Genomic DNA, 19966 nt, shown 5'->3' with positions numbered 1-19966 from the left:
CAAAAATAACTTGAATCAAAATAGGTAAAAAAATACATATCTTCGGTGCTTAGAATATACATATCTTCGGTGCTTAGAATAAATAAATAATAAATAAATAAATCAATATTATAGGGACATTCTTACACAAATTGACTAAGTCCCACGGTAAGCTCAAGAAGGCTTGTGTTGTGGGTACTCAAACAACGGTATATATAATACTTATACAAATACTTAAATACATATAAAACATCCATGACTCCGGAACAAATATCTGTGCTCTTCACACAAATAAATGCCCTTACCGGGATTCGAACCCAGGACCATCGGCTTCACAGGCAGGATCACTACTCACTAGGCCAGACGGTCGTCAAAGAATATATCATTATAATTGCTTTTGGACATGTGTCAGCCTACCCTTCCGAGTTTGTAAAAGACTATTAATCATGGAAATTAAATGAGCAAAACCTGAAAAGTGTCCATCAAAAAACATTAAATAGGCGGCGCCACCATACACCGAAATGAAATGTCATAGACCTAGTATTTTATACAGATGTGCGCGACCGTGAGGTACAGAACATACGCAATGCGACAAAATTAAAAACAAGTTTTAACATTCCTGACAACATACCAAAAACAACCTACGTAATTTGGTCGGGTTATTTGTTGCCCCTCACCCATTTCATCTTTATATTATTATTCCTCTATGGTTCATGTCATACCCCACACCCTACCTAGCGCCACCGGAGAGATTAGGAACTATTATTTACAGCTGAAAGTGCCTGAAAGCTGGTCAGTTTTGCAACAGTTCTGTCATAAGAGATTGTCGTCCTTTCTATTCCGTCCATAATATAAATATTGAACAAAAATACTTCGGAACTATGATAGGAAACCTACAGTATGTAATACAAACCTGTTGTTTTTTGACTTGCTCCTCAACTTTTTGTTTCTCAATCTCTTCATGTTTTCGCCTTTTGGCCTTCAATACAACAACATCGAAAGCAGGCAAATAATAACATGGAACAAAACAGAAATAAGGGAAAAATAAGTAAAGCAAATAATAAAAAGAAAATGATGTCTAAGAGATTGTTAAAAAAAATGGAACATTTGGAATTTTTATCAAATTTAGTTAATTTAGTCAAAACAAAAAAAACCGTTGAAAAAATCCGATTTAATTAATCTACAATCACTAAAAATATCTATTAACATATTTGACATAATTTTATTTGATCTAATTTAATAAATCAATATTTAGTTTACTTCATGAGGGTAAGTCAAAACTTAATATAAAATCATTTCAACAAGTTTCAAATGTTACCTTAGGCGAAATACTATTATGTCAAACACCAGAATATCACACCATTTATGTGTAAGTACATCATGCAAGTGCTATAAGTAGCCTTTTCATTATAGGTGAGGGGTATGCTTAGGGTAGAGGAAGAGGTACTACTACTACTACTTCTTCTGTACTATTACTTTATAATTTTAAGTAATATTATGGGCATAGCGTATACAAATGCTTTAAAGATAATAGAGTGCAATAATTTTAAGAAAGCAAATCAGTTTCATCTGTGAAACAAAGCTAGGCGAAATTTTGATGAATGTAAAATGTAAAATGAGTAACAAACAATTATGTCATATAAATTTAATATAGATATGCACGGTCATGCAGTCATAAGTCATAAATTTAGCAGATTATATGAAGTAATAAATAATAAATAAATTAATAATAGTAATTTGATAGTTTTGCAATGTTTAGTTCATTATTTTTGTTATTTTGACCAATCCATTTTTATATCAAGTCCCTCACCACACAGAAAATTAGTTATTTCGGAAATTAGTTCTCAGTTCTTAGTTAATCACATCACATTAGACCAAAGATATAATGTTAGACCCGAAAGTTAGTGTTTTTTAACGTACCGAAACTTCCTTTCCGAAATTATGTACCGAAATCGACAGTTCTCCATCTTTCCCGACATTTATGGTACCTTTATTAATTCTCTTTGTCAATTCTGTCAGCTCATCATCCTCGCTTAGATCTATCACATCTTTAACAGTCTTTTTAGGCATTAACATCAAGTTCTGTGACATGAACTCGTTTTTAGCGTCAATATATTTCTGTTCAAGCGTTTTTGTGTCATCTTTCTTGTCCTGCAGTTTCGACCAATCGCAGCCGTTTATGAATTCCGATATTCTTGAATAGGATTCTATTAGTTTTTCTAGACTGTTTTCCTTGTCTGACGTTTTGGTTTTTTTCTCCTGAGTTTTCAATAGAGAAAAATCGAAGTTTTGTTTGGATGTTTTGGGCAGATCGAAAGCGGCCTTTTCAGCGAAGTCTTTCATTTTGTCTAAAGCGTTGTATTCTATAGAGTCTTTCCAGCTTTGTTCTAGATTTAACTTTATTGGTGTGTTGTGGCTATCTTTACCAGAGACAGGTATCAAAGATAGACTTATAGGCGGCATAGTTCGGTCTTTACTGGTTTTGGTAGCCGGGCCCATCACTAGATCCGGTATTTTCCATTCGGTATCGGTTTTCTGTAGCGGCTCGATGGTAAGCTGCGTTCGATTCTTGTTGATATGCTGTATCGAATTTTCTCGTTAATTTATTTATTCGACATTATTATCAATTCGATTTTCGACAACATTGTCATTGTTGTTAGAGGTAGACAGACAGACATAAACCCAGATAGCATACATATATAGATATAGTATATAGTACGGTTCTTTGCTAAACAACGTTATGCCATTCGTGTATTTCGAATTTTAAGTAGGTAAGTAAGTTTTGTACGTCATACAACCTTGACAAAAAAAAATATCTTTCTACTTTAGTACTTTTCATGATTACTGAATGAGTAAAATTCAATTGTACCAACATGATTATGTTTAAAGATTTGCCAGATCTTTCGTTGCTCCATTAAAAAACGAGTTACTAAATCACTAGAACTGTCAACTTCGTTAGTAAACGTAGCACGATTTTAGATGTATTATGTAGATAATCCTATGCAAAGACCCATTAGTAAAAATGAGGCAATTTACTGATTATTAACACAAATTCTACGAAAATGAAAATTATGACTGATGAAAGTTATGAAATACATTCGACGAAAAGTTGTTTAGCAAAATTAAAGAATACCATATAGTAGATATAAATGCGATCGAGACACACACTAACTACTATCTAAGAAGCTAAGAGCTGTCTACAAAGCAAAAAGTGTCATATAACAACCCCATAAGGCACTTTTTGCTTTAAACTACATAAAATGTGAGCACAATGTTGCCAAGCATCAAATTGATAATAAAATAAGAAATAACAAACACAAGCACGATAAAAACATACATATAATGTATAAAATATAATACGCAGTCCTCATATTATTACATAACAAAAAGACAATGGATTTAATATATCTTAAACCGAGTTTAACATTTGACCTAATATTTAAAAGACCTAGAACTAGAATAACTATAGAAGCCTGACTAGAGCTATGTCAAATATGGCGCGGAAGAGGTTTGACATATGTACTAAAATATTTTATCCAAGCAAAACTTTTATAATTTTAGTTTTGAAAGATTTCAAAACTACGGGCGAGGTCTATTTATGGAAAAGGGATAAATTTTAGTGCTTTGTGCCAGATAAGTGTCAGTCATATGGACAGTTTCCATTTCTCAAAGTCTGCACTGAGTTTCGAGTATTCCGCCGCTGTTTTCCCCTAAATCATTACATTTTTCAATTTATCCATCACAGTGACACTATATATGTCACTATATATATTGAAAAGTGCAATGTTCCCTATCGATCCCTAGCGACTTTTATATTGATTACTAATGTGACAAGTTACGAATTGACATAAAATAAAAATTTGACTGTAGGTTTCTTTATATTAGGCCAATTAAAATTAGGTCAAATGAAACATTATACGAAAAACTGTTTATATTGCTGGCTAAATTATGTTTATTTCGAAAATAATATGAGAACAGTTCGTTCCGTCAAAGAGTAACACAGAAATACATAGAGATGTAAAACGATATGTTATGGTAGACTTGTTATGTTGTAGACTTACGCTGGAGTATCCGTAGCAAGACCTTGCCTAGGGGTGGACACACGTCGTCATTATAAGGTCTCGTAATTATAATTATTCGTAAACAAAAAAAAGGACAACGAAGATTTGTGAAATATATTAACGCCATTCTAACCAGCATTGCGATACAGCTAGGAAATGCCGCCAGTATCTTGGTACAATGCCTCAAGGGCCTTTTTTAAATTTAAGAGCCCGGTAACGATTTTAGAGCAAAAATAAAATGATAGATTTAGTCGATGAATTTGTACACCTTCTGTTACGTAATAGAAATAACAAGTACTGGTTTCTATTAGCACGTCTTCTCATCTTGCCGTTTAAGTTTAACTGATCATTTTTTCATCATTAAATTCATCAGTCATTAAATTAGTAATGATTTTTTTCTGATGGACGTTTAGGTAAACGCGCGTTAAGCACTGATTTTGTCGGTCTTATTTGTAAATTTCGTAAATTAGTTTCGATTATTTTTAGTGTAGCTGTATTTGGAGCATAGTTGCAACTGCCCTTTGCAGATCTTATCATACACTAAGTAAAAAAATTACAGCAAAAAAAAAATCGCCTAATATTGGCTTTCGGCCACGGGCATTTCGAACGCCTAATTTTTATAGATGAACTTTTGACAAAGTTTCTGCACATTTTGACGATATTTCCGGTTGTTTTCTAGCAGTACGACAATCAAAAATATCGTCAGATTGTCGAAACACTTCGTCAATTACGATCCCAAAGGAAATAGGGACAAAAACGCTCTGAGGCCCTTAGCTACTCTAATTAAAGTAATTAGTTATTACGTCGTTTTATCTCCCAATATTCTAATAATTCTAGATTTAAAAAAAAAGTACAAAACTGGCCTTACATACTAGAAAGAGTGGGCTATAATCGAGACAAAACGTTACTCTTGAACAGAACGCAATCACCCGAATAGAGCTTTACATATCGTGATTTTTTACTCCTAGATAAATAATCCCGGAATTTTGGCAAAGACCTAATGTGGTTCTATTCTATCACACACTGACACACGACTGACAGACAACTGACACTCACCTCCAGCAGTTGTGCGCTCCGCGCCTCCTTCTCGCGCTTGGCAAACTCTGCTTTTTCTGTTCGCTCGAGCTCTCTGACTAGTCGCGCCTGATAAAAAAAACATTTAATTTAATCATCATCATCTTCCTCGCGTTGTCTTGGCATTTTGCCACGGCTCATGGGAGCCTGGGGCCCGCTTGGCAACTACTCCCAAAAATTGACGTAGGCACCAGTTTTTACGAAAGCGACAGCTAACTGATCTTCCAACTCAGAGGGTAAACTAGGCCTTATTGGGATTAGTCTAGTTTCCTCACGATGTTATCCTTTACCGAAAAGCGACGGGTAAATATCAAATGATATTTCGTACATAAGTTACGAAAAACTGTCACGACACAGTCAACCATGAACCTTATCATAAAGGCATAAAGTCTACAATAGTTACCTGATCGCGCACCGCTTGTTGCCGCCGCGCCTGTTTAATTCTGCGGTCGACAGGCGGTGGTGTCACGACACAGTCAATCATGAACCTTATCATAAAGGCATAAAGTCTACAATAGTTACCTGATCGCGCGCCGCTTGTTGCCGCCGCGCCAGTTCTATTCTACGGTCGACAGGCGGTGGTGTCACGACACAGTCAATCATGAACCTTATCATAAAGGCATAAAGTCTACAATAGTTACCTGATCGCGCGCCGCTTGTTGCCGCCGCGCCAGTTCTATTCTACGGTCGACAGGTGGTGGTGTCACGACACAGTCAATCATGAACCTTATCATAAAGGCATAAAGTCTACAATAGTTACCTGATCGCGCGCCGCTTGTTGCCGCCGCGCCAGTTCTATTCTGCGGTCGACAGGCGGTGGTGTCACGACACAGTCAATCATGAACCTTATCATAAAGGCATAAAGTCTACAATAGTTACCTGATCGCGGGAGCGCGAGTTGGCATCTCTGCGGGCGTCGCGCGCCGCTTGTTGCCGCCGCGCCAGCTCTATCCTGCGGTCGACGGGTGGCGGGGTTGGGCGAGGGCCCGTCAGGGCTGCTAGCGCCCTTGCTTCCTCCAATCTAAACAAAAAAAAAAGGTAAATGTGGCTTTCCATCAGAGAAGGGTCCTTGTGCTTCATGTGCAATAAGGACCTTTTTGTCAGAATTCTCTGTTGGAATTTCAGATAAATAAATAAATATTAGCCATCGTCTCGTTTCTATCACCGCACCTCCCGCCAAGGAGCAAAGCTCATCCTCACTTCTTAGATACATGGCACACCAAAGATAAGCGGGCATCTAGCTCGTTTCTTCCCAGAACGTGCAGAATATGGAATGAGTTGCCTCCTGAGGTATTTCCTTTGCGCTACGACATGGAGACTCTTCAAGAAGCGGGTATTTAGGGTTCTCAAGGGTAGGCAATGCTTAAGTGGCTCCTGTGATGCTTATGTCCATGGGCGACGATGACCGCTTCCGATAAGGCGGCTCGTCTGCACGTTTGCTGACTATCACATAAAAAATTAATAAAAAAAAGAGTTTTTAGCGCTTTGGTACCCGTCAATAAGTTCCTATGTTCCTACCAACTACCATCTACTCTTCGCTAGTAAAAAGGTAACTTATTTAATTTTAGAGCAGATACCGATTTAATTACTATAGTTGGTCAAGCAAATCTTGTCAGTAGAAAAAGGCGAGAAATTCAAATTTTCTATGGGACGATAACCCTTCGCGCCTAATTTTTTTAAAATTTAGCGCCTTTTTCTACTGACAAGATTTGCTTGACCAACTATATTTACCTCTTATTAATTTCGGGCTCGCTGAAAAGCAGCGGCTCGGGCAACTCCGGCGCCGGTTGGATATATTCTCCAAGTATTAAGCGCGCGCTGAAGCTGAAGTGTTCAGTTGTTAGAGGCGGTTGCGGGTTCGAATCCAGGAACTGCAACAGAAAAAAAAAGAAATATAGATATAATAAAAAACCTGCCAAGTGCGAGTCGGACTCGCCCACCGAGGGTTTCGTACTTTTTAGTATTTGTTGTTATAGCGGCAACAGAAATACATCATCTTTAAAAATTTCAGTTGTCTAGCTATCACGGTTCATGAGATACAGCCTGGTGACAGACGGACAGAAGTGTCTCAGTGATAGGGTCTCGTTTTTAGGTTCTCATACTACAATACTAAAACGTACGGAACCCTCGGTGGGCGAGTCCCGACTTGCACTTGTCCGGGTTACACGAAACTTTAACAGCTGGAAATTCTTATTGCTGAAAAACTCACAGCTTTCTGTTGTTAGTAACTTGTATCTTATCTCGCTCGTCTACTGTATAATTTGGTGTCCACAAACTCCACAAAGTGTAACGTTTTTCTCGGAGAAGGTCACAATTTTCGACAGTACAAAACAAATATTTCTGTACTCACTGTTTGTAATTCTTGACATCTTTATCCTCATATCCTTATGTGGTTCGGAAGGTAAGTGACGTCAATCTTTATATTTCAGTTGCAAGAGATCTTTGACCATAAAAAGCACATCAACAGACAAGAATGCCTTCCAAGAGCCACAGAGTAAAGTTTCATCGCTGCTAATCTCAAGGTTTTCAGCAGAATGCAAAACTATAGACTGATTTTTTCGTACACTATGCCTAAAGTAAGCCACAGAGTAAACTTTTATCGCTGAAAAATGCACGGTTATAGACAGAATGCAAATATTCCTGTACTTACTGTTTGTAATTCTTGCATACTCTTTATCGTCATAGCCTGATGTGGTTCGGGAGGGGTATAAGTGACGTCACCCTTTATATTGCAGTTGCGGGAGAGGCCTTTGATCACAGTTATTCGTTTCCAGCCTGAAAATAAATAATAATTTTAATAAATTGCGCGACACTACACTTCTTACCTACATGTAAATAACATCGGTGCTATAGAAATTTTGATATCCGCGAAAAACCGATTTTTATGACTTTTGGCCTTGAATAACTTCTGACGCGCACACGATATATGCGTCGACTTTTAAGAAAACCTTTAATACGTCATAACGAAGGTGTATACGAGTTTCCAGCTTATTATCTCTCATTCCGAGGCGAGACCCTTAATTTGACTGGGCCAATAGCTTAGTGACAGACGTCAAACGCAGAAAATTCGTTCTCGATCGCCTGTCTAGTAACTGCGTCGTTCCTGCTGTTCTTATTGTATAACTTACCCCGAGCAAGCGGCAGTCTGTAGGACGAGTCGTGCAGCCGACTGGACTCACTGGTATCAGAATCAGAGGGACAACTGTCGGACGGACATTCGCTGTCCGTACTCGCAGCCTCGCCGAGTAAAGCTTTTAGTTTCTCCTGCAAAAATAAATGTAATGTAACTAGTCAATCAATAGAGAATATTACGCGAAACTCTGCGAAGAGGGCGCCACTACCACAATCTGAGGGTCTATCGCGAAACAAGAAAATCGAAATTTTGTTATCTAACATCTTTGTCACTTGCATATTCGAGCGATAAAGAGGCAGATAGCGACATTTCGGATTCGCGTTTCCCGGTAGGTCCTCTGTAAACAAACCGCCTTGATGCATCAATGTCATATTTTATTATCTCTGAAAACTTGTCAAAAACCTGTTAAAGGTACAGTATGTATAAGTTACTCTATGGTTTACTAAAAAAGCTAGTACTGCACTCTGGTAGCAGAACATTGTAGTAATATCCCCTATTAAGTATGAATAATAAATGCATAGTCTAGTCATCAAATTAAAACTGGAAAAATTCACTGTCTTGGGTGGGACTTGAACCCACAACCGGATCGCTAGCCCGGTGTTCTTCCATCTGAGCTACCAAGACCTTACCCAATACAACGAATATTTCCACCATATATGAGCATCGTTTCAGACTTTTCTGCTCGATACAAAATAGTTTATGTATACACGGTGTAACATGAGGAAACCGAATAATTTTAACGGCGTATTCCTGATCATATTTAAAGACTAAAACCTATAAACTTTTCTGTAATTCGCCTAGTTTCAGAATTAAAACCAATAAAAAAAAAACAAGTTTTTATTGTTACATAGTGCAAAGCACATTTTTGATAGCGATGTTGTCACTATGGGACGTAGTCTAAGTATCCCTATTGATAGATGTCAAAAAGTGACAAGTAACACTTTGTAAAAACTAGGTTTTACGGAAAAAAAAGTAAAAGTCCGTTTTAAGTGATAAGTTTACCAATAATATTTACTTTTTATGTACAAATACATTTAAAAAAAATCGAAAAAATTTGACCTAAACTTAATATTGTCTTCGGTTACCGCGATAGTTACTCATGAAATAAAACTATGAAAACGGATTATATCGCGTATATTGAATTTATAATTCATCCCGACGTTTGGAACTCTTTACAGCGTTCGTGGTCAACGGGTGACTGAGGAAAAATTACAAAATGCAAAAATACCCACATACTAAAATAATGAACAATCATAGACTACAAACTTTAAGGCTGGTTGTACATGCAAAATCGGTTCATAAGGCTAGTTATACACTATAATTATTTTTCAAGTAAAGATATATATTATATACGCGATAAAAAACTATGCCGGCTCCAACCCTACACCACGGACCCGAGAAGATTTAATTCCCTCCTAAATTGTAGGAGGGTATCCCAATATGGGACCGGCAACAAACTTTGGGAGTTTATATATTGGGATACCCTCCTACAATTTAGGAGGGAATTAAATCTTCTCGGGTCCGTGGTGTAGGGTTGGAGCCGGCATAGTTTTTTATCGGGTATATAATATATATTTTTACTTGAAAAATAATTATAGTGTATAACTAGCCTTATGAACCGATTTTGCATGTACAACCAGCCTTAAAGTTTGTAGTCTATGATTGTTCATTATTTTAGTATGTGGGTATTTTTGCATTTTGTAATTTTTCCTCAGTCACCCGTTGACCACGAACGCTGTAAAGAGTTCGAAACGTCGGGATGAATTATAAATTCAATATACGCGATATAATCCGTTTTCATAGTTTTATTTCTTGACCTAAACTTATTACATTTTTTCCTTCTTTCGGCCTCAGAAAAGCGTGGTTACAATCTTTCGGTTTCCTCGTGAACACCTTGTATAGTCATCTGCAGATTAAGTGTAAAATTTAAGCTTGGTGCGAAAATATGTCCTTGAATAATGTCAACCGGCAGTCCTATTCTTTAGGGTGTATTCTTATTTTGCAGGATGTTAATCTAGAAATAAGTCAAAATGTAGGTACCCCTATTATGACTTATTTATTAAATCATCTAGCACAGGGGTCGACAAACCGCAGCGCGCGTGCCGCATGCGGCTCTTTGGGGGTACAAATGTGGCTCTTTAGGTCACTCATAAAATTTACACTTGATAATTCTTATACCACTGAAAACAACATTTGCGACTCTTTGCTTTCTCCTTCTTTGCTGTAATGTAAAATTTTATTTCACTAAATATCAATATCAATAACAAAACTGGTGATTTCTACTTCAGTTGGCTCTTCTTCTCAAGTTTGCCGACCTCATTCTAGCAGCATAAGGCCTTGGTGGTGGTGGCGAGAGGTTATCGATTAGGAAATGCTTTGTATTTAAGTGATCCCTTACCAGATCAGTCTCTGCTAGTAGCTGCTGAGCCAGCGCGGGCCTGAGGCCGAGCGCCCTGCTCTGTGCAAGTAATGAAGCCACTGTATTTTTCTTCGGTTTGCTGACACCACGGCCGAGGTTCCGCGGTCGACCCTCGCGGTTCGGCCAGCCGACAGCTGTGGAAATAAATAGGATGTGTAGTAGACGCAAGCGACAGATTTATATGACTAAACGTCACTTGCACCATTCCACTAACCCGGGGTTAACCGGTTAAACCTGTAGTTAACATGGTTACCAGTACAATTTGACACTGGGTCACTGGGTTTGGTTTGGGTAAAACATAGAGAAACCTGTACATAATTTAACACCACAATTTTATTGTACCTGTTTTCACAAATAAAAATATTCTGATTCTGGGGTAACGGTTTAACCGCTTAACTCCGGGTTAGTGGGATGGTGCAAGTGGCCCTAAGAGTCCTTCTGGAGCGATAACTCGTAACGTTAAGGTAGATAAGTCTCGTAAACGTCAGCTGCTGCTCGGCTGGTGTGTTGAAGAACAATAGTCACTCAAACCAAAGATAGATATAACTCCGTAATAGATGGATACAGTCTAAGGAAAAAACGTGCCTCGAAAATCAAGAAAATTTGATTCTCGTTCAGAGGGCGCTACTAGCTTTGGCCTACTGTAGTATAGATGGCGTTGACGGTTTCGTTTTTTATTTAACAATTTTAACGCATATCAGTGAAAGAACATGGGTCAAAATCATAAAAATACATTTTATCGTATTTTTATAAATCTTCATTTTTAGTTTTAAAGTGTGGCGACAGATGGCAGTGAATTTACTGGGGTTACAAAATTTACTATGACAGTACCGCTCTAGTATAAGTTACTCTATGCTCAAACTTAGATAAATAGGGTATTTGACAACATTAAAAATATATAACGAATTGCTGTCATCCTGAAAGATAAAACTAATAAAGTATATTTCACTATATTTGAATGTAAATTATGTTTATTTTTTGGAAAATAAACGAAAGAAAATTTAATATTTTTTGAAATTTCATCAGGGACGTGAACGCTCTGTGATTGGTCAACGCTCGGATGACGTCACACGCAGGTAAACATTCTTGATTGTCTTGAGTGTTTTAGCAGTTTTATTTGTATTTAGTTCATTTTAGTTATTGTTCCACAGTTTTCTGATATATTCCGATTTATCCGTATATATTCATTCACAATATTCATACATACTGGCACCCAAAAGAAAAGGAAGTGAGAGAGGGGAAGATCTCATTTACTGACAGTTTGGTTTGACCAACTATACCTTTGCACGTGTTACCGTAAAACGTATAACTATGTATAACGATAAAATAACTTAATTTACAGTGGTGAAGGGTAGAATAAGTTTTCTGCCAACAAACTGCTATGCAGTTTGGCAGATAAGTAGCAACAATTACTGTACCTCTTTTTTTTAATAATAAATAAATTGAAAAAAAAAAAGAAGAATCTCAAAATGGAGCCGAAATATGTGAAAGCTGATAGCGGCAACCTACCAGACATAACCGCATTAATGGTTGCACGGTTGCTCGTTTCTTTAAAGATAATCCGGATAACTATGCTGCGGAACTTAGAAATGTAAAAACAACTGTGTGAGTATACGTAGAAATTGTTTATTTACGAACATTTCGATTTCGATGATACGAATACGACGACGATATATATATAAAATACGATGACGAGAATAGTATCTCCATACTGCACTTTAGTTTGAAAGAAAAAGTATGCTACTAACTACCTACTAATGCTAAAAGAGCTATGTTATAAGGTTATGTAGTAATAAATTAAATACCTAGATCTTGTTTCGTTAAATAACAAAATCCGCTGCTTTAATTACCATATTTATTTACAGTTAAATATTACTTACATTGAAGTGGTCTTCACACATAAAAACATTTGTATGCGCTAAAATGCTTTTTGGGTCTCTTCGCGCTAGTTTTAAACACATTTTTCTTTTTTTGGGATTCGTTGGAATGAAAACAAACGATTTGTCTGGATTTTTTATGGTCGTACTTGAACATTGCGGCACTATACACCATTTATATACCATTTTACAGTGAAATAATGAATTCAATGCACATAAACCATAAGACTAACTAAGGTCATTGAGTGAGTTTACTTGCGCGTGACGTCACACGTGTCACGTGATTAGCCCCTTTGCAAAAACAGCGTTTAAGGCGTGTTCATAATAAATAAACTTTAACATTGTTTTTTAATATTTAATACAGGAAATTTCACGGAAATATCAATGTAGTGTAATTATTAAGTCATAAACAATCAATTAAAACCATTTTCAAAAAATTGTCAAATAGCCTATTACAGACAAGAAGTTATCTAGGGGGCAAAAAGGCGAAATATGATAAAAAGTGAAGTGAAAAGGTAAAATAATATAAATTACGAATACGTATATTAAAAATTCGAATAATTTATTGAGAAAACCTTATTGCTAATGTTACATTAAGCTTACATTCACTGTCTTCACTACCACTGGACTTGGGTCTGGGGGAGTCTGCGACTTGGGAGTTGAGTTCGGGCACCACGCGACGAGGCTTCGCGCCCGGCTTTCGTCGTGCTGTTGTAAAATATTAATATTAATTAGAATACAGTACAATATCACTAATCCGGTACTAATGCTGACACAAAATTCGGATTACTGGAAGTTAGAGCAAATCTGCATATGTGTCGTTTTCAATCAAAAGGTACGTCGTCGTTTGCCATAAGGACGCTCTGACAGGTTATTCGTATAAAGATACAATCTAATTTCGTCCTTATGGTAAGTGACAATGTGGTACCTTTTTAATGAAAACGTCACATATTATTACTCTCTTACTGCTTAGTATGTTGTAGAAATACATTTCACTAAACTACTAAATTGAAAGAAAATTCTGGAACATAGCCATTTATGAAGAAATTGAAGTGCGATAATGTAAGCGCACATGGTGTTTTAACCCGATAATCGTAGACGATTTTGTCAATGATTGCTACAAGGTCACTTGCAAGAATGACAGTTATAGTAGCATCATTCAGCCTCTTACATTATAGGAAATTAAGGCAGTAATTCCTCATAATTTAAAAATCGGTAAGCTAACTTACATATCCTATCGTTGCTCGAAGACGCGTTGAGCGAACTGCTGAGCGACGTTAAGCGGGACAACGCGTCGGACGCTTGCGTGCTCGCTGTAATAAAAACATAAATGGGGCATTCTCTATGAAAAGGGACCTTATTGTCGATGGCGCTTACGCCGCACAGCGTCGCGCGGCATTGTATTTATATCGGAGCATCGTTTATAATGGCGTAAGCGCTATCGACAATAAGGTGCCATTTTATAGAAAATACCATAAATAATCAAAATAGTTTAACAAAAGGGGCATATGTTTGGTTACACATCAAACTGTAAAAATATTTTCCATTAAGTCAAAGATATATTTAACTCCGTAATAGATGGATACAGTCTAAGGAAAAAACGTGCCTCGAAAATCAAGAAAATTTGATTCTCGTTCAGAGGGCGCTACTAGTTTTGGCCTACAGTCGTATAGATGGCGTTGACGGTTTCGATTGTTATTTAACAATTTTAACGCATATCAGTGAAAGAACATGGGTCAAAATCATAAAAATAGTTAATGCAAATAAAAAAAGTCATTTATCTATATTTAAATACATTCTATCGTATTTTTATAAATCTTCATTTTTAGTTTTAAAGTGTGTCGACAGATGGCAGTGAATTTACTGTGGTTACAAAATTTACTATGACAGTACCGCTCTAGTATAAGTTACTCTATGATTAAGTCAATATCCATATAGGGAAAGGTTTGTATGAAGAAGCAGCCGGTCCACTATCCTCTTTATACATTGATGATGATTCTACTGACTACGACACGTATCACAATGTTTACAGTTAGGCCCTCAGCATACGACGCCGTAACGTAAGTGAAGCGTAAGCGTATCGTAATACGCGCGTAGAACGAGAACGCTACAAGCACAGTGAGCTGCTAAATTGCATGGAGAAATTATGATTGAATTCATTAATAAATTCGCCATGCACTTTTACAGCTGATGGTATTTGTATATGGTCAAACAAGTCCGCACACGAAGCGTAATCTCATACGATTCAAATTTTTAAATTAAAGGAAAAATGGAAAAATTTACACCTCCGGCAGGACTCGAAACTGCGACCATTGGAACACCGGTCCAATCACTTCTGCCAACTGAGCCACGGAGGCCTCCGTGTTCAGGTTCGAGTCCTGCCGAAGATGTAAATTTTTCCATTTTTCCTTTAATTAAAAAATGCTTCATAAAAAAAAAACTCATACGATTCGATTCGCTGCAACAACGATTCGTGTGCGGACTTGTTTGACCATGTACGTGCTCGTAGCGCTCTCGGTCTACGCGCGTATTACGATACGCTTACGCTTCTCTTGCGTTGCGACGCCGTGTGCTGAGGGCCTTACAAAGACGAGTATACTTACGAGGTGTGGGTTTGAGGGAGAGGTTTAGCGGAGTATCTTCATCTCCGCCAGTCTTTAGTCCGAGATCCAGCGGAGAATCCTCCGTACTCGTGTTATTCGACTTTGTGCTTAGATTAAGACCGGAATCTGAAAAAAATTCATTATTTCAGTCGTAATGTTTTCACTTATTTGCATCTAATATCTAACGAACTCTCGGTATCATTATTTAATTAAATTACGTGACTGAGCTGTTTCATTAAATACATCTTCATTACATGCGAATGTGCACTACGCTCCGTTGTCCGAGCGGGAGATACCTACATACGCGCATAAGACTGTCTCGTTCGCACACCGGAGCGGCGAGCGGATCCGCATTAAAATAATAAATTATTGTATTGTTATTGTAGCTTATAATAGGATAAAATAAGCTTATTCAATTTACATTTTATATAAATTTTGTACTTTAGCGTGTAGTTGCGCTCTCTCGGAAGGGTCACCGCGGAAGACCAGCGTCGAGATCCTTGAGGTGGTATCTTGACATTAAGCTGAGTGGAGGCCTTTTCAGTGACGCGTAATTATAAGTTGGTTCCGTATGTCTCAAGTAACACTTAAGTTAAATTTAAGCGTTTTTGAATAAATTTCTTCTATTCTATTCTATTCTATTCTATACTCGTGATACCTGCGGCAGCGGTGGAGCCAGCCAGCTGTCTCTCCAGGGCCGCTAAACTGACGCCGCTCTGACTCGCAATAGTTTGTAGCAGCTCACGGGATATACCTGAGTAAAAAATGATAAGTTTTTAACCTCCTAAGTCCCAGCTTTTTTAAAAAGTCATAGTCCTAGAGGCCTCTTGTTCATTTTTTTTGCACATAATAAATATTTGCTGCCAGTCCTGAACAGACTATTTACAACTCTATGGACTGTCACAATACTCCAAACGAACATTCAAATTTGAAAGCGGGGGGCATCTAAAAATTTTGTACCGAAATATGTACTATCGGTCAGTTAGAACAAAAATTTGACAGCTCCGAACAACTGACAGGCCGATATCGTCCGGCGGACTGATAGTCAGTGGGCCCCTTTATGTTACTCCTCTAGTCAGATAATAGTATTATCAAAGATACATTGATTGAGTAAGATGCATAAAATCTAAGACAGTTTTATGCTTGAATTTGACAGGTAAACGAGATGGCGCTGTACGGCTCCATACATTTTACGGTAACTGATTGTCAAAAGTTGACGTTTTACAATTCAGTGACCGCAAAACATATGGCGCAGTACAGCCATCTGTTTTGGATGTCAAACTAAGGGGTACGTGTTTTTCTTAGCCTTTACCTCTCTATTACAATCAATTCTCTTTTGTATTATTATAATCGTTAACAAAAAAAGAGGCAAGTTTTCACGAAACCCATCGACTACTGATGACCTAAGGTCGATATAATTGCCTTACCCGCATAGTCAGCAAGGTTGGCCGGACTATCCGTCCGGTGTCCGGCACGGTCCGGTTTGTTCGGCAACCGGATCACTTCGACTGAAGACCCACGGGCGATAAAACTGCCGAATTTTCTTTAAAAATAATAATTACCCGCATAGTCAGCGAGGTTGGCCGGACTGTCCGTCCGGTGTCCGGAACGGTCCGGTTTGTTCGGCAACCGGATCACTTCGACTGATGATCGGGAGTTGCCGTAATCGTCCTGTTAAATGATATAATTTTGTTGTTGAAAAAACTAAAGAATAAACATGTAAACATGGGTGTACCCCCTTACAACTCATTAAGAGTCCCCGGCAAGCTTAATTCTCCATAAAAAAGTAGTTCCGCTCTCATTTTAAAACGCCTAGCTAGATTGCTCTGAAACTTAGTACTTACATTAGGATAAGGTATATCTGTCTGAAATTAGTTTATGTAACTTCAGATAAATAAAAAAAATAAAAAAAAAAGCCTTTTATTTCGAGTCCAAGTTAATTACATTAAATAAGTCAGTTTCGTTACAGTAAAGCATTTATAAATATAATTTTATGTATTTTTAGTATGTCAATTTAAATAAGTCAATTTTTCACATGTATTATTAAGTAATTTGATATTGTAATCTTATAACAAAAATTTAGTTTGCGGACAAGAACCCCTCATCGGGTGAAGGCCTCCTCCAAGGACTTCCATCTATCCCTATTTGCAGCTACATGTCTCCAGTTTGTCCCGACTGTTTGACAACATAAATAAATAAAACAGTCGTAACTTCAGATACCATAGTTAAAAAAAAATACGGCGAATTTAAGTTTTTTTCCAACTAAATTTGTTTTTGCTCTATTTCGTTTGTTTTAAAATCGCGAAAAAAAATCGGCTGTTTCATACATTTTGGCTGGTCCATTTTCTATGGGAGGGTAATATTTTTTTTCGCGATTTCGTAGCGTGCGTTGGTTTCATAGTCAAAGTTGCTCAATATAATCCCAAAACCTCCCTGGCAACGGGAATGCACTTAGAGTTTTGAATGATTCACGGTTAGTTTCACTAGACTTATATTGACCGGGATATAGACCGTGATTACCTTTTGTATTATTTGTGAGCTCCCGATAAACCCCTGGAAAAACCTGGTGTATACAAAGTTGAGTGCAGCTGCGGTAGTTCGTACATTGGGCAGACCAAACGCCTGCAGAATTAAAGAACACATTGCTGCGGTCAAGAACAATGACGTTCGCAAGTCAGCTATTGCTCAGCATCTCCTTGAGTCGGGTACAAATCACTGGATCGAGTTGCATAGTCCCAAGGTCATTTCGACAGAACGCCACTATATACCAAGATTGGTAAGAGAAGCCGTTGAAATTCACAAATACAAAAATTTTAATCTTGAAGATGGGTTTAAACTGTCAAATGTGTGGAATCCTGTGATTTGTTTGTGTAAAAAACCAGTGATATCCGAATCAAACACGCGTAGTGACACCGTGAGTGTAGTGTGTTTGGACAGACCAACGAGTGTGAACGCGACCGGACCAACAAGTGTGAATGCGACTGTTGGTAACGTTGAAAGTGAACGCAGCCGACGCGCAAGAATGAGGGTAGACAGAGCGCTGTCTACACAACTTTGACACCCACCCGCTATCTTCAGTCACCCGTGAACATGATGCATGTAACTGCGTCGAAATATCGGGAGCTCACAAATAATACAAAAGGTAATCACGGTCTATATCCCGGTCAATATAAGTCTAGGGAATGCACTTATTTTTTAGCCATCCTGTATAGCCGCACTCGGCTCCCATGGCTCCCAGGTTTCAACGCCAAACGGCCGAATGAATGAAAAAATATAATAGAAAAAAAAACATCTCTTACCACTTTCTGTCGTTTGCTAGGGAGCGGTGCTCCTCGCTCCGTGGACGGATGGACGGACACTTGAGGCGGATCCAGGGATATCGTCTTCTTGCGTCCACGATTTGTCGTCCCTGGCGGCGCCTATAGCACAATCATTATTACAAAACATACAAACATACACTAGTACTACAAATAAGCACAGCCCATTTCCTTATTATGCCACTTCGTGCCTTGTCACTGTGACATTTATTTATCACTGTGATAAAATTACGAAGTGGCAAAGAGTTTTTTAAAGGAAAATTTCAGAAAAACACAAATTCCGGATAATTTTCTGGTTATGTACAAGAAAAAAACAACATAATCAATATCATGCAATAATAGGGTCGGCAACGCGCATGTAATATCTCTGGTGTTGCAGGCGTCCATAGGCTACGGTAACTGCTTACCATCAGGCGGGCCGTATGCTTGATTGCCACCGACGTGGTATAAAAAAATTTAACTACGTACAGTCAGCTGCAGGTATATTTTTTAGCTGACCCCACGGAAACTTTCTATGCAGATGAGTAGTCAAGAATTAAAGCAGGATTCGAAAACTTCTTAAAGGGGCCCACTGACTATCAGTCCGCCGGACGATATCGGCCTGTCAGTTGTTCGGAACTGTCAAATTTTTGTTCCAACTGACAGGCTGATATCATCCGGCGGACTGATAGTCAGTGGGCCCCTTTAAACATTTCTGGAATCTTAAAAGAGCCGTAATTGATCCGTCTAAATGTTGAATTTTGGGGGAACTAGAATTCTTACAACCACATAGCCTTTTTAAAAGTGTAAACAGTAAATAGTCTATTGCAAAAAAAAAACCCAAAAGCCAAAAAAGCACTGAAAAACACCTGGTTTTCTTTTATACAAATTGAACCAAGTTTACATAAATACCTATTCAAATAATTATTCACAGATGTAGTGAACAATCCTTTGCCATAGTATTTTCTCGAAAACGTTCGTATTAAGCCCGGTTCACATTTGTCTGTCGTGTCGTGTTGTGTTGTGTCGTGACGCATATCGGTTTCATACATTTAATATTTTATATTATATATTTTGTCTGACGCATCGTGCATCAATGTGAACGCAATCATATTAAATGTATGAAACCGATATGCGTCACGACACAACACAACACGACACAGACAAATGTGAATCGGGTTGTAATCGTATTTGTCATGCTACTTCAGTCAACATCAGTACTTTTTGTACTGAGACTGGCTGAAAAAGCATTTAACCGATTTTCGTGAAAATTAACTACATCTGTACCAATAATTTCAAAGGAATCTTATTTTTTTTTATAACAAGCGAATTCAACAGAGATGCATCCGAAAACAGACTGTAAATTCATCACATTCACAGCATACATTTTCCAGAATTATACCAATACACGCACAAATATCCAATATTTAAAATCATCGTAAGGCCCACTATACCATTGGACTATTCGAATCTAATTGAATAAAAAGATGTGTTTAAAAAATCAATGATGCAATAGAAATGTTA

General features: G+C 37.7%; 1 protein-coding gene and 1 non-coding gene across 2 annotated transcripts in view; both read right to left on the bottom strand.

Annotated features, from left to right (window-relative positions):
* Nucleotides 1–19966, bottom strand: part of LOC134752782 (uncharacterized) — a 157256-nt gene that overhangs the window by 37725 nt on the left and 99565 nt on the right. Inside the window, exons 11-24 of the mRNA XM_063688483.1 lie at nt 18446–18565; nt 16709–16817; nt 15805–15900; nt 15147–15272; nt 13773–13856; nt 13147–13251; nt 10646–10800; nt 8243–8378; nt 7765–7889; nt 6846–6985; nt 5994–6135; nt 5097–5183; nt 1900–2559; nt 893–958 (exon numbers count right to left, since the gene is read on the bottom strand). Coding sequence (XP_063544553.1) covers nt 893–958; nt 1900–2559; nt 5097–5183; nt 5994–6135; nt 6846–6985; nt 7765–7889; nt 8243–8378; nt 10646–10800; nt 13147–13251; nt 13773–13856; nt 15147–15272; nt 15805–15900; nt 16709–16817; nt 18446–18565 — 2151 coding nt within the window. The remainder of the gene's footprint in view (nt 1–892; nt 959–1899; nt 2560–5096; nt 5184–5993; nt 6136–6845; nt 6986–7764; nt 7890–8242; nt 8379–10645; nt 10801–13146; nt 13252–13772; nt 13857–15146; nt 15273–15804; nt 15901–16708; nt 16818–18445; nt 18566–19966) is intronic.
* Trnaa-agc (transfer RNA alanine (anticodon AGC)) lies at nt 8802–8871 on the bottom strand. The gene has a single exon. It is a non-coding gene; the product is annotated as a tRNA-Ala (tRNA).

This window comes from Cydia strobilella, chromosome 25 (genome assembly GCF_947568885.1).
Source record: "Cydia strobilella chromosome 25, ilCydStro3.1, whole genome shotgun sequence".
Taxonomy (NCBI): domain Eukaryota; kingdom Metazoa; phylum Arthropoda; class Insecta; order Lepidoptera; family Tortricidae; genus Cydia; species Cydia strobilella.
This window is presented reverse-complemented; position numbering and strand designations above follow the sequence as displayed.